General features: G+C 40.5%; 2 protein-coding genes across 2 annotated transcripts in view; both read right to left on the minus strand.

The window, feature by feature from the left end:
- The window catches only part of plcl2 (phospholipase C like 2), a 34,705-nt gene extending 23,771 nt beyond the window's left edge, over positions 1-10,934 (minus strand). Inside the window, exons 1-2 of the mRNA XM_076081232.1 lie at positions 10,077-10,934; positions 9,298-9,776 (exon numbers count right to left, since the gene is read on the minus strand). Of these exons, the coding sequence (XP_075937347.1) occupies positions 9,298-9,552 (255 nt within the window). The 5' untranslated portion in view covers positions 9,553-9,776; positions 10,077-10,934. The remainder of the gene's footprint in view (positions 1-9,297; positions 9,777-10,076) is intronic.
- A 3,209-nt stretch (positions 10,935-14,143) lies between these two features.
- LOC142937962 (cysteine-rich venom protein) lies at positions 14,144-18,042 on the minus strand. Its single transcript, XM_076081110.1, has 7 exons — positions 17,993-18,042; positions 16,788-16,902; positions 16,035-16,125; positions 15,524-15,666; positions 14,656-14,744; positions 14,385-14,467; positions 14,144-14,280 (listed from the first exon to the last, which is right to left on the minus strand). Exons 1-7 carry the CDS (start codon positions 18,040-18,042, stop codon positions 14,144-14,146), a joined length of 708 nt encoding a protein of 235 aa, XP_075937225.1.
- Positions 18,043-18,738: the final 696 nt, after the last annotated feature.

Consider the following 18,738-nt stretch of genomic DNA (forward strand, 5'->3'; position numbering starts at 1 on the left):
ATCAGCTGAATGGAAAGAAAAGTAATGGACTCCCTGTTGCATGTTTGTCCTGCAAGCCTGCTTTAACCTTAACCGTGACCGTCTACTGGTTCCCGAACATTTTAATGGCTGGCGTGAATTAAAAACAATGTAATGGGATATTGAGAGACATGTCAACCAGCAAGCCAAGCACAAGGATGTTTTGAATAATAATGGTGAGCACATCAGTGTGATGGCCTACGGATGGAATGAGACGAGATAAAAGGGGACAATACTCTGATATTACACTGCAAACATGTAAAGCCCCTTTCTTTCACCATTTCAGTAGCAAAAAAAAACTCCACCTTACAACATGGCTGTTTAACCCATTTTAACCCTCACCTACTGTAAGGATTGGCTACACTACCGGGTCTACTGCAGTTGACCTCTAAACCACAACACATTAGATCACAGAGCCCTATTTCACACCATGGACCTCCATCTGAACATATTGTGGTTGTTAGATGTGATTAATATTAGACTTATATAGTTGTCAACTACAGTTGAAGATAGATCACTGTGGAGGAAGTGAAACCTATGCTCAGAATGGTCACTCGTATGACTCTTAATCACATTGGGCTCACTTCTATAGTGACTTAAATAGGTGGCGAGCTACCGGCAGGCCGGCAGGCTGGAGGACCCAGGCAGTACTGCTGGGCCCTCTGGAAGGGAGGAACGGGAGAACCAGAACCAGGACGAAGGCGGCAAGACCACCAGACCCTGCTGCATTAAAATGAGAGGTTTCCTAATGGGACTATGGTGATCAGAGTTGACAGAGGTTCTGGGTTCCAGGCTTGCTTGATTGTCAAGGGTCAATCCCCACAAAAAGAAACCAAAGCCTACCCTTTCCTCAGCTACAGACAGCAATAGAGCTAGAAAACAACTTAACTCATCTCTTACTGATCTGTGTGTGCTTTTCTGTAAAATCTTAAGTATTTAATACAAATAACACCTTTATGAAAATGCAGAGCACCTTTAGACAGTGTGAGCACACTAAAAACAATCAAACACCATCTCGATCAAACTGAGCGACGACAAACGTATCTCGGAACTCTGCAAATGTAACAGCGGTGAAGCACAGTCGGTGTGCGACACCTAACCGCTCAATCGGGTCAACACTGCAAAGCTGACAATGATTTTGTTCGCATTGCGATCAGACCTCAGCCGGGAAATGATCAAGCAAAATTGTCGTGTCACGGTTCAGACTCACGGAGGAGAGAGTGAACTGCATCAGCACGGCTCGCCATCCGATAAGGCGATCCATGATGAGGCTTCAAACGCTCCGCCTGCACAACGAGTTACATTAACATATTAGCTGCCAATTTCACGAGACTTTCACAGCCGACATAGTTACCGTTACAAAACAGCTAAGCAGATTCATCCTACGAGCCTCTTAAAACTGAGCAGCAATGCAAGACAATGCTGAGGCACTGAGAATAACGACTACCTGCTACATTTCACTCCTGTCAAGTAAAAATAAGGCCATTTCTCTTGGGTTGAAATACAGTTAAGAGCATTTTAACTAAACTCTATGATAACTATGTTAATATAGAGCCACATTATGGTTAATATGATGTAACCGTTACATTAATAACACTGACACAGAGTTCCCACACAATAACTGTTACATGTTGTCATCTTACTGGCAAACAGAACTACACTCTGGCAGGAGATCAGTTTGTGATTTTAACACAAAAAAAATCTGTAAAGTCAACAAGATGAACTTTCTAGATCAAATAAGAATGACTGAAGACTCAAGTAAACAGTGTTCCGGCTAATATAAACACAAACCTTTTCTTATGGTTGACCATAAGACAGTCATATCAAATATCAAAACATTTGGTTTGTGCAAGAAATGATTACCAAAAGAAAACATCCAACTTGAAGCTCTACTGAGAGAGCTGGGGTACAGCTGGCCTGCAACTAACAGTTCTGTGTGAAAAAGGACCATCACAGTTTTCCTCGAACCCAGACTGTCATCACGTCTTGTTTTGTTCAACCAGTTGTTCAACCAGTCTAAACCCCAAAGATATTCTGTTATAATAATAAGACGAGGAAAAGCAGCTATTTATCACATTTAAGAAGTAGGACCATCAAACGTTCGCCAATTTTGCGTGGAAAGCTGCAGAAACAGACCAACTAAACAACTAATCAATGCAGCTCTAGTACACAGCAATCACGATCAGAGACCATACCAACACTAAGTTATATGAATCAGCACTTTACAACAGTTACATTAAGAAACTTCAATCAACCCTGAGCTTCACAAGAACAGATACTTTTCTATGATCCATCCCAGAGAGGAGATAAGTTAATTCATTGTGAGAGCAGTGTTTTTAATAAACGTACATTCCAGTAGTGACAGTGAGCCTTGCATTTTCTCTCAACAGAGGGGCTTATTGAATCTTTTATCGACATCACAGAGTCACAGCTTTGACTCTGTGGATTCTGATATACTATGACAGTGGTGTAGAAACTTCATAACTGATAATTAAACTCCACGTTACTTGTATAAATATGTATTGTCCTTTCTGTGCTTCACTTTGTATTACAGCACAATGTAATCACAATGGCACAGATCCACCTCTCCCATTAATGGGGCAGAACTGTAATCGCCGCTAAGTCATTGGAGCTACCCTTGACATACACTACCTGGGTGAGGCCGGCAGCACTCCAGTAAATCAGTCACACCTGAGCTGACGGATGAATAAGCAATGATTCAGGTGAGTGACTGATCGCTGCAGACACATGCAGCCACAACGTGAGACAAGCAGCCGGACACTGCATCGAGGGACGGCTGTTTAATAAATTACACCATCCGCTGCCAGTGGCACTGGGTTGGCCAACGGGATTACACTCACGCATGCAAGCTACATTGCTCAAAGACAGTTTGGGTTAAACAACAATCTGTGGTTGGACGATTTAGGCTAAGTGGTGGTTGGGAAATCCGAAATAACAGCTTCTGGAGTGACATTGTGAATAATTAATTGACAGTGCTCGGAAATATCAGCAACATTTACATCACCACATTCTTAAATGGGAACTTAATTCTACCGACCTTTATAGAAGGCAATGTGCTGTAGACTTTGTTCTGCTGAACATGGACGCTCAGTGTGAGTTCCATGAAGTTACGTTTGTTGTTCAAGGCCACAGATTCAGTTTCACGCTGCATTATCACAATTCATTTTAGTTGCTTCAACTGTCTATTTGATTGTAAAAAAAAAATTGGACAAGCAATGAGTACAATTACACATTCCAGTGAAGGTAGTGTAGCATATACACCATTCATTATTTACCACCAATTAATTAGACTGCAGAGTGGAAACTATTCAGACACATGCTGCACACTGATGACTGCATTAGCACTAACAGTGTGCAGCACAAAGTACTCGATATACAGTAGACATAGTGAAAGCATCCTTTTACTGAAAGTTACAATATAACATGTTATCACTTCAAGACTTGAGGGGAAAGCACTCCAAAACCCTTCAATATCAAGATATAGCCTTTTCATTATAATAATAAGTATTCAAAGTTAATCTACCACCTCACACTGACTTGTAACTGTGCCAAGTCATAAAAAGCTGATCTAAAAGATCATTACTGTCAAATGTAAATGAAAGTATTCACGATGTAGCGTGCGAGGGTCTACTGTGGAAACCATAGAAAGAAGATAGGAGTAAGATGGCGAGCTGCGACAACACTTTATGTGATGTGTTGTCACTATAACAACATTCTTACTTTTTCTTTTGTACATTAAATGTCCATTCTACTCCTTTCTAGGCTTTCAGAAATCTGACATAATTACAGACCGTTAATAATCGCTCTTTGGCACAAAAAGCAAAAGTTGAAAAGGGCGGAAAGTAAGAAAGTCTTCAATCCTTCATCGCAAAGTTACCAACATAACAATCGCATTATATATTAAACACAAATACACAATGTTGAGTTTCAACATGTCTTCGCTCCTCATCACACGTACAGGAGCTCACCTCAAAAACACATTCAAGAGTTAAAGTCAAAACAAGAAAGGAACCCCAACTCTCTCCCAACCGTCTTATTTCACACGAAGAACAATAACAATATTCTGTTATCCTTTCACAGAAGCTAAAATCAAGCTCATCAAAATAATCCTACACGGACTACGAAACAAAAATCACACCTCGGCTGTGGTGCACTGGTCTGAGTATTGCAGTATTGTATTGACTGAGCGATATGACACAATATGATTCTCACGGAGAAACTCGTCTCGGCCTCGCAGAACTGCTGGTCCACCATAATTAATACCATATTGTTCTCCCTTTTTCGCAGGGTGATATCACAAACAGAGTTTGTTTTCCTCTGCCATCGGAGCTGTGAAATAAGTGTTATTTACCACGCGATGGCGAGATCGTCTTTGTGCAAGAGGATCCGAGATGAGCTGTGAGGTGGGCAGCAAAGTGGAGCCGTGGGTCCATTATTTCTCCTGCCAGGGGCCGCCCGTACACAGCACTGTTACAACATACTGGACGCCACGCATTTCTAGCCCGAGTATCACATAGTCGCCATGTGACCTAAACATACGCTGCTCAAGCTTTCATGCAGCAGTTAAACTACGTTGATTTGATATTTCAAGTGTATGAAAAGTTATAATTCAAGGCAAAGCAGTCAAAGTCTGCATACCTCTGGCAGGGCTGTAACCAACCGTACATTCCCTGATAATAGTAATGTACAGTTATGGAGTCAATTATTTTTCCATTCAACTTTTTTTGAAAATTCCGCTAACTAACAAACAAGCAGACTATTTGATTTCAGGAAACACGGTTGTCTTAAAGTAGTTCTCCGTCCAAGATCTATCTTTTGACTATCAAGCAAAGATAGCGGTTTGAAGGGGGTAGTTTCATATTTCATAGAGAGGATGTGGTCATAAGTTGTGGTCAACTTGAAAACATATCAGTCGGGTTAAAATGGGTTTCCAAAGAATCCAAACATCTATAAATAATTATCCAACCGCTCCTGCAACAGAAGACCCTTTTATATTGTATAATTCATGCTGCGAAAAGAAAAGGAACTTCTGTGTTTCATTGGGGGGGCGACACAGTATCTGTTGATATCTCTATCTTTTACAGTTTGAAATCTACTGACATTGAGAGCGTTAAGAGAGACGTCTCACTTGCCACCACTGGATGGATGAGTGGGAGGGTGAGTGTATATTTTGGGTGGAGTATCACTTTAAGTTCAGCATTGAGCTACCATCAAATTAAAAGATCTGCAAAGGTGCTATTTTGTCAACCAAAGACTGCAAGCTTCACTTTTCTTCCCCACCGACAGTGCACGTACACATTTTGAAAGGAAAATAGCTCAACATGGCAGCTTAGATGTGCCATTAGCTCGAAGGCCTAACCACACTGATTACTACACACCCTCACCACCACATATGCTGAACAGAAGTGAGGTTCATGTTGAGCACTCGGTATCATAGCTGTTACTATGAGACTATGGTTGCCGTTGTCTCGACCACATCCTCCCGTCTCTTCGGCGAAGCAGTTTAACAAGAACCGAAGGCTCTGCCCGACAGTGTGAAACAGGCCGCCTTGTTAACAGCGGTGCAACCCTTCATAAGCACCGTCTGCGATACTCGATCAGTCTCAGCTGTCAAAAACACCTTCAAGAGAATATTGGCATGCAGACGAGGCCACGGCGTACTGCATTCCCCATTGGACATTCTAAGATTTGCCTTCACACAAGTATGAAATGTGATTCATGACATATTTGTTCTTTCTCTATCAAAAAACACATTTTACTGAACATGCTACTTACATTTTTTCACATGACTGTTCTCTGCCTCACAATATTAATAAAGAGTTTATGTAACATGGCGGTGTAACTCTTACTTTTTAGTTTGTTGGTGTGCGAGTAGTATTACATGACTTTATTATGTTTGATATTGTTTCTATGTTGATCAACCCAAACCTTGGTAACAGCCTATGGTCTCTTAATGTGAACTTAACATGACATCCATTGTGGCTTCAACCATCATCATCATGTGTGAATGTGTGAATGAGCAACCCACCACACCCGTCTTGAAACACGGACCTAGTATCATCTACCGTGCTTTGAGGGTGTGACTTTCTTTATATCTTACAAACAATGTGCCTTTGATTAAATTCTTCACTAGAAGAGTGAAGAATGCCTCCCTTCAAGACAAAGATTGGAAAAAGGTGCCAGACTTAAGTTTACTTTTGCTCAATTCCTGGATCATGATTATGTTATTTGATCCCATAGACACCCAATATTGCCCAACACTGCTGTCTGACATAACTTCAGACTAAATATATTAAAAACATCTTTCCTCAGGAATGTATTGGTTTGTGACTCAGGGAAAGTGGGAAAAACTACTGTATCTGAATTATCTCTTCTTCTAGATCGCACATATTTTGGCTATTCTATGTGATTTTCTTTTGATAACTATAATAACATGTTTTTTCATTTCCATTCCCCGAGCCTCCCCTGAAACTCAAACACTTTGGAAATCTCTGCACTTGGGCACAAAATAGTTTGCAAGAGCAAAGAAATGTTTACAAGAGCACAGAGTTCTTCACAGATCTAGCCTTTTTAATTCTGCTCCTGAAGTGCACCAGATTGATGCATTTTACCTTAAAATGTACAAAATGTTCTTCTACATGCAAGATGTTTTCAAAGTCACCGAGTACTCATGTTCAACAATCGTGATCTCCATATTGATTGGATTATCGAGAATATGATTTTTCCATAATGGAGCAGCCCAAATTGGACAAGGGCATTCATCTTAACAAGGGCAGCAATCACAGGTTTTCCAAGCAGAGTTATATAAAGAAGACTTTCTCCGTATCTTCTTTTAAAACAGGTTATGAGTTGAATCCCTTCAAAAACCTCTTATTCAAATAGACTTCCACGTGTTTGGACAGAGCCTGTAGCTCACAGGAGTGGACCCATCACAGAAACCGCCTGCGCACTGAGACAGGTCCTTGTGAGGCGAGAGATTACTCGGGACTTTACAAAGCAGAAACGTCAATATCACCCCCATCAATCTCCAGGCAGAGTCCGAGCTCAACATCCACAATGTGTCGAAGAATGTGCTGCCTGTAAAAACACTCCCCGAGAAACGATGAGCGGCGGAACTCCGTCCACTGCCAGAGAACGTTCCCAAAGCAGAGAAATCTCACTGGAAGCATCAAATGATAGACCCAATAATGGTATCGATTATGCACATGGTAGTGGACGATTAAAACAAATCCACTCAGGACACACCAGACACTGACATTTGAAAAGTGCATCTCAACAAATTCCTTACACAGGTCATGCATTTTAAATCCAGCGGGCCCTAGAGGGGCACCTCACAGTGTATATGATAAGGTAATACTCTCTACGGGTAGAGTACAGTTATTGTGAAGAATAGTGTTATAATGAATCCATTGTTCAGTTTAACAAGTCACTACCCGTCACCATGTTCAACTTACTCCTTCAGAGCTTCATAGCGGACATATTGTGACAGCAGCAGAGGCAAGACGGACATTACAGCCTCGGTGACGTTAACTACAAATATTCCAGGTTTTGCATTTATTCCGAAAAAGACAATATTCCTACTAAGCTGTTTACATGGCTAATGAAAATTAATATTCACGTTGACATGCAGCCGTGTTTTTCGACCGTTTGAACAAAGCCTCCTTCTTTCATTCCTTCAACCACCTTCTTAAAAAGGTTGGAGAACCGATAAGTGCGCACATCCAACAATCCGTAGATATCCAAGTCTCTCATAATGTTTAAAAGTAGCTGTGTTTCTCCTTCCGACCAGAAACGTGAGCTTTTCTTTGAGGCGTGCATCTCTGCGAACTGTTGGTAGTCGGTTTGTGTATAACTTCTGCACGGGCAAGAGGCCTAGAATGCTCCTAAAACCCAAATATTATCAGCATATTGCACACGTCTTACATGGAAAAAGCTACATTCAGAATAACACATAATTCAGAATATCCAAACAGAAAATGCTTTCTACCTGACCCACAAAGAAATTCTGAATATTGTCATATTGGGAATAAGAGTGGAACGTTAGTGTGCAGGTTAACGTAGTCAAAGTTTTTGAGGACTTTCAACATAGTGCCGATTACTGCAATGAGAGGAAGTGTCATCATCTTTGTTAAGCAACACTCACAACGCCCATACTCTGGAGACAAGTACAGTAAATTGCAACGCTTCAGACTGAAAGTCAGAATTACAAAGAGTCTAACACCAAATACTTTAAAAATATGAATCTGTTAACAGGTATGTTTGTTATTTGCATATCTTTCTAAGACATGTACACGTCATAAGAGCATCCAGGACCAGCACCTGGAGCAGGTTAAGGATTCTCTCTGATCACCGATGTTTCTTTTACGGCAATATGAGATATCTTATTGTGTTACTCAGTACTATATTCGTATTATGCCAACTGTAAGCTGCACTTTCTCAATGTTAAGGCAGACCCCATCGAGTGCGAGGTCAACATACAAGACACTCAGGAGCCCTGCATCACTGTTACTACCGTTCTACATGATGTGCTGCTGTACTGCACAGTCTGAGCTGCTGCTGTTCACTTTATGGACACTCCCTCTCATTCGCTCTGAAGTGCAATATTTAATTGCATGTTAGTTGCCGGTCTTTGCTGCTCCCTAAGAAAACATTACCGTATTAACGGCGGCCCACTTTCATCCATGTGCAAGCTTTATTGTTATAATATTCAAATATGCATTAAACATATCTGTTTTAGCCTCTATATTATTGGTATAATGAACTTAGTACCTTCACCCACATGCTTTTTAATCGCATGCAAGAGTTGCGGATATACTATTTTTCTGTAATGCCTCTTTCACTGCTTTGTGCCGGTACTTCCCTGCTATTGCAAATACATGTTCCCCTTTTGGGAGCAATAAAGATCCTCCTATCTCACCCTGTGTCCACAGCCGTGCACATGTAGCTAGACTACTGACATTCAAGATAATAAAAAAGGAGAAGCACTGCTGTACAAATCCCATGCAAAAAAACATCATCAGACAAAGTACAGGATGTGCTTCTGGTGATCCCCTTACCGGCCTGTAGTGAGGAAAACACCACCAATTTCACTGACATGTCACCGGCGAGATTAGTGAAGAGGAGGCAGAAGATGTGCATAAAAGAGAGTAATTAAATGAAAGCAGGGGTTGTGCGTTGTAACTTCTAACAGCCTGCGTTCTAGGGTAGATGTGCAGAACGAATGGCACAAACAACGAGACTGGAACTTCCCATGTTTACCTTGATAATGCTGCTCCTGCGTGGTATTTCACATTTGGCATCCGATCCGACAGAGGTGTTGGCGGTGTCCACCCCGGCTTGGCTGCCAGGTGCGACGAAGGATCCCGAGCCGACCATATTGTCCGATATCCCACAGTCTCCATTCGAGACCGACGCTTCGCAAGGCGTCTTGCCAGCGTCTCCGTCGCCGTGCACGGCCGTATCCCCAAGATTCAATGGAGGCAGGCGGCTGCCGTCCTCCTCAAACTCCGCCATAGGCACTTTCGAGCACACACACACACACACACGCACACACACACACACACACAAGCTGCTGGTGTAGCAAAGCCTTATGTTTTCAGCTTTCCTCCAATTTCCTGCCTTGGCCTATTATTGCCTCGTTGTAACATTTGCACGCAATTCTGCCATATCATCTCATCTCTCGGTGCACATATCGGTCAGCTTCCCACAGTCAGAGGGGCTCCGTGCACCGCGCTGCTCTGCAAAGACAAACCACGGGCGATTAGCATAACCAGGCACATTGTGACATTGGTAACAGCATTTCATGCGTTGATAGTAGCCGCTATTTCACGCCGTAGAGCCACACCGGAGGAGCGTTGAGCAGCAGTTAACAGCGGATGTCCACCGTAGTAAACCCACCCTCTTCTGTTAGACAGCAGTCGGTGACGTTATAAGTTGAATAGTAATAAAAGCGTGTTTTAGTTATCAGTTCATTCAACTCTCCCTTAAAACTCGACGACCAGCTCCCGGTAACGCGCGGTGGCTTTGTGTGTACTTGCCTTTTGAGCGGACTTGTTTCTCCATGGAAAGGACTCGGTCTCTTCCTTCCTAAGTTGTTGCTGCAACAGAGAAAAGCCGACGACCGTGTTGTGTGTGTGCTGCTGTGCACTGAGCCGAGCTCGTGAGCTAACCAGCGCCACGCAAAGTCCAGTCAATACAGCCCCGGTTGTTTACGGAAGCCCATTTCCGCCAATAACAAAAAAAAGTAAAGTTTCTCTTTTTTTTAGTAAATTAAATACAAAAACAAAAGAAATTACAAAAATAAAATGCACCAACACTTTTGCTGCATCCTTCTGTAACCATGACACTGACCAGATGTTTCCAGTTGCTGTTCAATGAAGGTTGCCACCTTCTTGCTTAAAATCCTTTGCAGGGTGCGTTTGCTGAGTACAATCCATAAAGTGAAGTATTTCATGTGTTGTAAAGCCACGTTTAAAGAAGTCTTCAATGTACTTACAATACATATGTCAAATGTAGGGTAACCTATGAAGAGCTGCTTCTATGACTGTTGTGTTAAAGTATCTTATCATTTTTACTTTCTATCTCATAGTTTCTTTTTTTTCTTTTTTTCTTGTATTTTATTTTTGTAAATTAAAAATAAATATATATTATTATTAATTAATTTTTGTGATTTTTTATTTTTTTTGCTGGTGGAAATGGGCTTCCATAGTTGCTAGCCTGGTTAGCAAAAAAAAAGAGCAAAACATGTCTTCCAACGTCAGTTATTCGCGACAGACAGTAGTTTTCTTTTCAGCCGTTTGAGTTAAATAAAATAACTTGCCATTAAGTGTCTCTCGTAGAAGTACATCTACAAACGGTCAATCAAACCTTATTCTTTTCTTCACTGACAGGCTAGAAACGCCCCCTTTTACATTCCTGCAGTACAAATAAACCTGTATACTCATAGAAAAGGACTTTAAAGTCTTTCATTTTGGTCACTAAATAGACGTCTTTTGTATTGTTGCATGTATTTTGCATGTAGAAACAAGTAGGATAGTTATAGCATGTGGAGCAATACTACAACATATAGTTTTCAATGCCTGTCCCTAGGCTGGACTTTAAAATACACAAAACCTTAAATATATATATATATATATATATATATAATAAGAAGCAAGACTATACCAAACACCTTTACTGGGTTGAAATGTCAACCTCACTGGGTCTGAATCAGGCTGGTAATAGTATTTACCTGACTAAATAAAGGCTTTATAACTTGTTCTGCCTCAGTGTGTCTGTAGTGCTTCTTATTTTCTGTATGAATAATATTCATGCTGTTGATTCAGAAGCTATATTTGACATCCCTAAAGGACAGACAGAAAGGCTCACGTGACTTCTTTCCAGTCACATTGTGTTTCAGGTCTTCCTCTTTACGTGGACAGTGCACGGAGACCGTGAACTAATCTTAACGGTGATGTAACAACAGTCTTCACTGAAAAACAGCATTTTGTGCTCTTCTAATGAAACCTCCACAGCAGCCTATATGTGACCAAAAAATAATCTTTCTTGGAGATGATCAGGAGCTTTAAAATATCAGTCACAGTCACAGTTAATGCCTAACATTTAGATCACATCGCTTATAGCCTCTTGTATAAGAGGCACAGAGAGTAAGTGATGAGGCATAACATTGTTCTACATGATTTAATGCATTTTATTCATCGGCCACTGGTTGAGATGAAGGCAGATAAACTACACTGGGATTCAGAAGCAGGAGGTATGGTGAGCTGTACAACAGAGCCATCTGCTGGTCTACAAGGGTTATTGGTTGTTTTAGGTTATTGTACAGTGGAGACGGTATTTGACAATACACTGCTAATCAAAGTTTATGTTTCTAGCCAATCTGTACAGACCAGTGGCGTCCAGCCTTTTGGCCCTTAAAACCAGCAATTCTTCTTGCAAGCCCTCAGATATTTCATGCAAACCCTGGTGGAGGTCCCGACCCTCAGGCTTGGGACCACTGATGTAGGGTTATACTCGGTTTTGTGACACGATGACATGATGCGGCTGTTTGTGTATGGAAAGTTGATATTGAAAGAATATTACATGGCAGTCTTGACAGGAAAAAGGTGCAATGCTGTCACAATAATCAACCCACTTCTATTCATTATGCATCATTCATGTTTATTTTATCAGTATGTATGAAGGGTGCTGAATAAGTTATGTTCCTAGATATTGCCACTTTAGCCAAAATATTAAATTGAAATGTATACATTTTGTTGTTGTCAAGAATAAGTCATCTTGCTAATGTAAGTCGGCATTAAGGGAATGATTATGAGTTTAGTTTGAGAGGTATGTCTCTTGATCAAATCTATTATCTTTGGTCTCACTGATGGCGATATTAAAGATGGGATATGGTGGTGCTGTGTGTACTCAGGGCTCGGACATCTTTGCTGTAGTTTGAATGTGCAAACTGTTGAGCTTTACTGAGCAACTTCAACATTACTATTACAACGTTAGCTGCTGCACTAGTCAGTGAGCCACATAAACACAGCATCAATAGCCATAACTTCATCCTGGCTAAGTACATTGTTGTAGTTCAGCTCAGGATTAAAGAAGTACTCTTCAGCGTAACAATCATGTTACCAAATAATTGCCTATTTACACATCCAGCAGACCTGGGGAAACATTAGTATTCATTTGGAGCCGTGTTTCCTCCTACCAACTCTCGAGGAAAGTATCTGTCTCATTAGCTGCTGTATGTGCCACTAAGTTTACTAAGTTATCCCCTTACTTTCTTTGCCGTTTGGTGCTGGGCAGGTAGCGTACGGTGGCCAACCAAAACAATTAAAGACATTAAATAGCTCTGTAGAGCTCAGAGAAACTGCTGAGCATCAGAATGTGCTAACCTCGGGAATTAGAACGGGCTGCACACCATGTGCTCTGTTCTTGGCTCGGGTTGACACAACCACGTGAGGCCCAAAGGCTCCTTTGCTGACGCTCAGAATCTTCACTAACTCAGCAAAATAAGAAGAACAAAAAGACAACACAGGCAGAGGGCAGGGTCTCTGTAGATAGACACCACCACACACTTCTAATGGGACAGTGATGATTGAGGGATTATTTTGGATCCGGATGACAGCAGCCCACAGTAGGACCCTGTAACATTTACACACTGAAGCAAAGATGAGCATCAGGTGCCTCCGCTGGTGTTTGAAGTTGATTCAGCTTGTTGCTTATGTAAATTCATGCAAATATGTCTATTTTCTTAGGTGGTGGCGTTAGAAGGCGGTGACACTGTGAGCCACAGTCAGGTGCGATCTGACAAACCTGATAATTTGTTCAGTGTTGTCCCCAACCACGGTAAATATTCTGTTTTTAGTTTTCCCCCAAGCTTCACCATACATACGGATATAATAACGATGTAGAAGATCCAGCACCAGGCAGTTTAAATAGCAGATACTTGTAGATAATAAAGGGACTTTGGAGCCACCGTATTGTATATGTGAAGTGAAACCTAGTATACGAGTATGAAGAAAGAGTTACTAATGAAACACTTGCGCTCTGACTGTTAATGTAATAAAACCAAAATGGCCACTTGACGTTGTCACATTGATGTTCTATGGAGGGAAGAATGACATCAAATTGAAACAAAACTAAAGCATTTAAATGTTTAATTCTTATCAACCATAACAAAATAACGGCACTTTGATTTTCAACATCATCTGTATTGTATGATTATGTGTAGAATGAACATTTTTGATTCATATTATGTTGGGCTTAGGTGAATTAACAGTGAAACCGTATTTCCTGCTTTTGCTTCCACATTTCTGCAATTAATAACGTTGAGTTGGATGAGTCCCCCTAAGTATAGAATACAACACATCACAAAACTGTCCCATGGGGTTTTGATTAGAGATTGATATATAAAAACACTCCCAAAACATCCACAAAAACTTAAGGCAACCAGTAGTAAGCCACATTTCTTTGCTTGCGTCATTGTTATATTAATATAAGCTCACAGGAAATTGATTACAGTTGCAGTAGCTTGCTTCATAGACAGAGAACCAACAAAGATGTAAAAAGTCTGAACCATTTAATTACACTTTGCAGACTCAGTGGCTTCTCTTTAGGCTATTGGAATGATTTGAGTGGCGCATTTGCATGAAGCAGGACACCAAGCAGACACCAGATAATTGCTGCATCCAGTCGTGTCTTTCAAGGCTGGACAGTTGAGGTATTTGTTTATGTAAGGACACGGGTTGGCTGAAATGAAACATTGGAGAGGTCAGCTCATTGTCTTTCTTTCTACCGCAGTCGACAATTGATCTATTTGCCGTAAAAAGAACCTCATAACATCCGTTACTTACTGCACAGTTTGTCTTCACAGTTATTGGGACAGGAAGCACACGGGGGTCCCGCCTTGTAAGGTAGCCACCCCCTGAAGTTTCCTCTGTTAAACAAATTAGAAACTTCTCCGTTTTTTGAACACAACTTCAAATGACTCAGAACTAACCTCTGGTTAAATATACAGATATATAAATAGACACTCTTACTATTCATTTTGAACCCTCACCAATGTCAAGCTCTCCCAGAAATGATACAACAAAGTCATATGGAGGGTGAATGAGGGTCACTTACGCTCGGTAATAATGGCAGGTATAGAAATAGATGTTGTTAGGGCACAAAGTCATCCCACAGCCAACTCTGTAGGAGCTGTTCCACACCACCTGACAACAAAGATAAAAACAAAACTGAAACTTTAATACTTTACTTTAATAGTAATGCATATTGCTTGTTCAAACACTGCCATGACTCATTTATGTTTTGTTTTTTCTTTTAAACTATTTTTTCACATCAGTTTTGAAATGGAAATTGCTGTGTAGGTTTATTTGTAGTGAAAGTGTGAAAATGTATCAAAAGACTGCCCATCTTTCTCTGCTAAAAGACAAATCTATCTTCTTACAATCGCAATATTGACTGTTTATGATGTTTCAATAATGCTTTTTGAAATATGCCATCTCTCCAATTAAAAAAAACAAAATGATATGAAATCCTTTGGTGAAAGCAGTATTTGTCACACTCATTTTGTTCAGATAATCCACCATGAAATGAATATTTAGGAGCATTTTGAGAGCTAGAATTCACAGAAACAGTCTCTCACCCATCATGACTATTGGTCCTATATTTATTAGTCTAACTACTTGTAAGCAAACAGTTTATTTAATGTCTAGATCTTTAGCTGCTAAATACTTTATGTTGTCTCAGATCTGTTTCACTGAAAACAGCTGCCTGCTGGGACGGAAATGGACGCCATGAGATCAGTGAGAGTGAACCAAAACAGGGAAGTTGTGGAGCCAACAAACCAAAACAGTGAGCTCAAAGACACCAAAAGACTATTGAATATATAAATATGGATGAATTAAAAGTAACCGTCCAATAACACAGCAACATTACTGTATGTTGTCATTACTGCTGTTGCCACATACGTTGTTTAGCTAAATGTTACCTGCGTGTAGTGACCAACCGTTTGGCCAGTGCTGGAGCCATTGGGATACAGGTAGTGTGACGCCTCGCCGTGCCAGGTGTTGATGACGTCCGTCCATGAGTACGGTGAAGACGAATAGAACAGATTCTCACCCAGTTCATATCCTGCTCGTTGGGGAGAAACACATGGCAGCACGATTAATGGGTTTCTGCAAACACACAGTGTTATTTCCATGTCTCAGTAGATTATTTTCTTTTAGATAAACAGGGTTCATTATAGGCCTATTGATGATAATCTCCTTAATGATTACACATCCTACTCCGTGTAATTTGTTGTTCAAAGAAGGTATTAAGACTGGAGATAAGATAATGTTCCCAGTGACTCTGACAATCAATCACGAGGTCACTCAGTTCACAGGGAACCTTTACACAGAATGCACCTCTGATGTATTATCTAAGGCGCTGGCATTTGTGGAGCAAGGTTAAAAGGAAACAAAGAAGAAAGAGGAAGAGTAAAGGAAGAAGAAATATACCATTGAGCATGCGGGTGCTGGGTGCTCCGTGAGCCAGAATACATTTGTCGACCCAGGCCTGAGCACTGGCTGCTACCTCCTCACTGTAGCTCTGTAAAAGAGGAAAAAACAATGTAACAAATCAGGCGTTTCATTTCAAAACACCCACAACCAGAATTCAGAAACAGATCTGTTCTCTCGCTAATATATTGGTTTTGAAAATGGGATCATTTGCGATTTGAAAGAGCGAAGACATTTCAAAATATTTTCCACTCTAAATCTTAGAATATGAAAAAGGTTGTTGAAACGGGCTTCTCCTTTGAGACCAGCTGCTGTGCTTTTCATACAGCCCAGAGCCAACACTCAGCTCCAATATAAACATGAGACTTTTTATTATTTTTTTCTTCTTCTTTTGGGCAGGAACCTTGCACCTCCAGAAACACCCAACTCTTTTGAAAAGGAAACGAGACATCTTTATTCTCCTGTTGACTGAAAGATTTCCATCTGTGTGCAATGCTATTGTAGTGGTCGGGTTTGGCTCCGGATTAGATTAGAAGATGTTAACATTACTCAACTGTAATGAACATAAAAATGACATTTAAGAGTGATTATATTTATCTATGACAGACCATATAGTCAAAATGTATTTTCACATTTCAACACTTTATGATTTTCAGGCGTCATGCAGAAGACCACACCCACTTAAAATGTATTTAATTTTAAGTAAATATTCCCGAGCACACTTTTATTGTGCAAGTAGAAAGCAGGACGAACCATTAACAGCATGTCAGAAGCAGTAGGCTGAACCTCTCTCCGGAATGCATTGTGAACGTCAACGATCTCAGTCTGAACCGTTGCGTTTTCTGGGCAAATGTCTGCACACACACACACACACACACACACACACACACACTCACACACACACACGCACACGCACACGCACACGCACACACACACACACACACACACACACACACACACACACACACACAGAGACACCCACACTTAAAACCACTGGGTAAACATATTAAAGTTATAAAATAGCCTGATATTTACTCTGGTGGCTTAATATATATTCGCCATGACTCACAAACCTGGTTTAATTGCACTGAAGTGGTTTGACATAACAGAAGAACTTACAGAGAGGATTGTACCAAATCCCTTAATCTTATCGGGAGACTTATTGGCTTGGTTTCACAAGTTGATGCCTAAAAAAAACCGTGTGTCTGTCTGTAAAGTCAAACACGGCAGATGCAGTTAACATTGTGCTTACCTTGCTGTGGACACACGATGGCACGCAGAAACGTTTGAAAAGGAGAAGAAATTGAAGTTAAGTTCTTGTCAGGACATCGGGGGAGTAAGGAAGTCTTTACTATTTTCAAGAAGTATTTGCACCACAATGTATTTTATATTTACTTCAAAGTTAAGAAAAAAAAAGCAAAAATACTAATCGTAAAACAAGGTTCTTTCACAGTGTTACAGAGGTTATTCCTGCTTCACACACTGTTGGCTATGTGATATCTATATTTGGAATAGTGGCATTTTCTTCTATAATATTGTGAATGTTAGTGTTGTCTAAACACAAAACCATTAGTGAGATCATTTGTGTGAGCCAGTCCAGTGTGACCAAATCAATAATATTGGAATTTTCAGACTATAAAATATATATGTATTAATATTAGAAGAAGGTCAAATCATTAATTATTGAATATTATTCTAATTGCCCAGGCCAAGACTGTACTCTAGCAATGGATCAAGTTTTATTGGCTCACCATTTAGTTTTCATGTGAAACCTTATTCTGCAGAGAACTCAATGAAGCAACATTAATACACAAAACGTCTAAAATGTACTAAAATCTCTTAAAACCAAAACTGTACTCAAGTAAACATACTTTCCAGCCTATGAAAAACACTCCGAATGCATAATGTGTTGTATCACAACTACCTTGTGTCAATACTTACTACTCACCACATTCCAGGCAGAATGCACTTGCTGCAGAGTCAAGATGCAAATCAGGAATGCAAACATTTTCCTGAACAAAAAAGAAGATTAAAAACAAACGACATTTTATATGATAGTCTGGCAAAATATTCCGGAGTAATTGGATTCTTATTTTCAAGAAATTTGATCGATCAAAAAGATATAAAAAATATGATACAATATAATCAATCCAATCGTATCGTCGAACAATGGAAAGATATTAAAAACAACGTTTAGGAAAGACAGTAAAGAGGCATACCTGCCCCGAGTCTTCAGAAGGTGCAAGTGGGTTGGTGCTTTCCTCTCCCTCCTTTTAAAGACCCAGCTCCGTTGCTAACTCTTAGATATTACACATTCCCCTCAGACCGCTAATGATGCAGCATAAACCAGGGCTTTACATCATGCACACTTAAAAGAGTGCAACTGACAGAAAGTAAACATGGAATTGTTAAGCCCAAGGGTGTAGTGACTTCCTGATGCATTGGCTCAAGTTTACACGGCTTACAGTAGAATGGAAAGGCATCTGAGGTAAAGGCAAAGAAAAAGAAAAAGAGCATTGGTAGATTACAACATAGATCCGTGTGGTCCCGTATTAAATGGATTACAGCCATACATCACATGTTGACTGAAGACGCACCCATTGCTTGCTTTGGCACAAAAGGCAGCAGAAAGGCCATGCTGACCAACACGATGGAGTACGGACAGCAAAAATGTTTTATACGTTTTTCTTTTATGTGTATCGTC

The sequence above is a fragment of the Anarhichas minor genome, unplaced genomic scaffold, assembly GCF_050575085.1.
Source record: "Anarhichas minor isolate MPS153535 unplaced genomic scaffold, ASM5057508v1 ptg000079l, whole genome shotgun sequence".
NCBI classification, from domain to species: domain Eukaryota; kingdom Metazoa; phylum Chordata; class Actinopteri; order Perciformes; family Anarhichadidae; genus Anarhichas; species Anarhichas minor.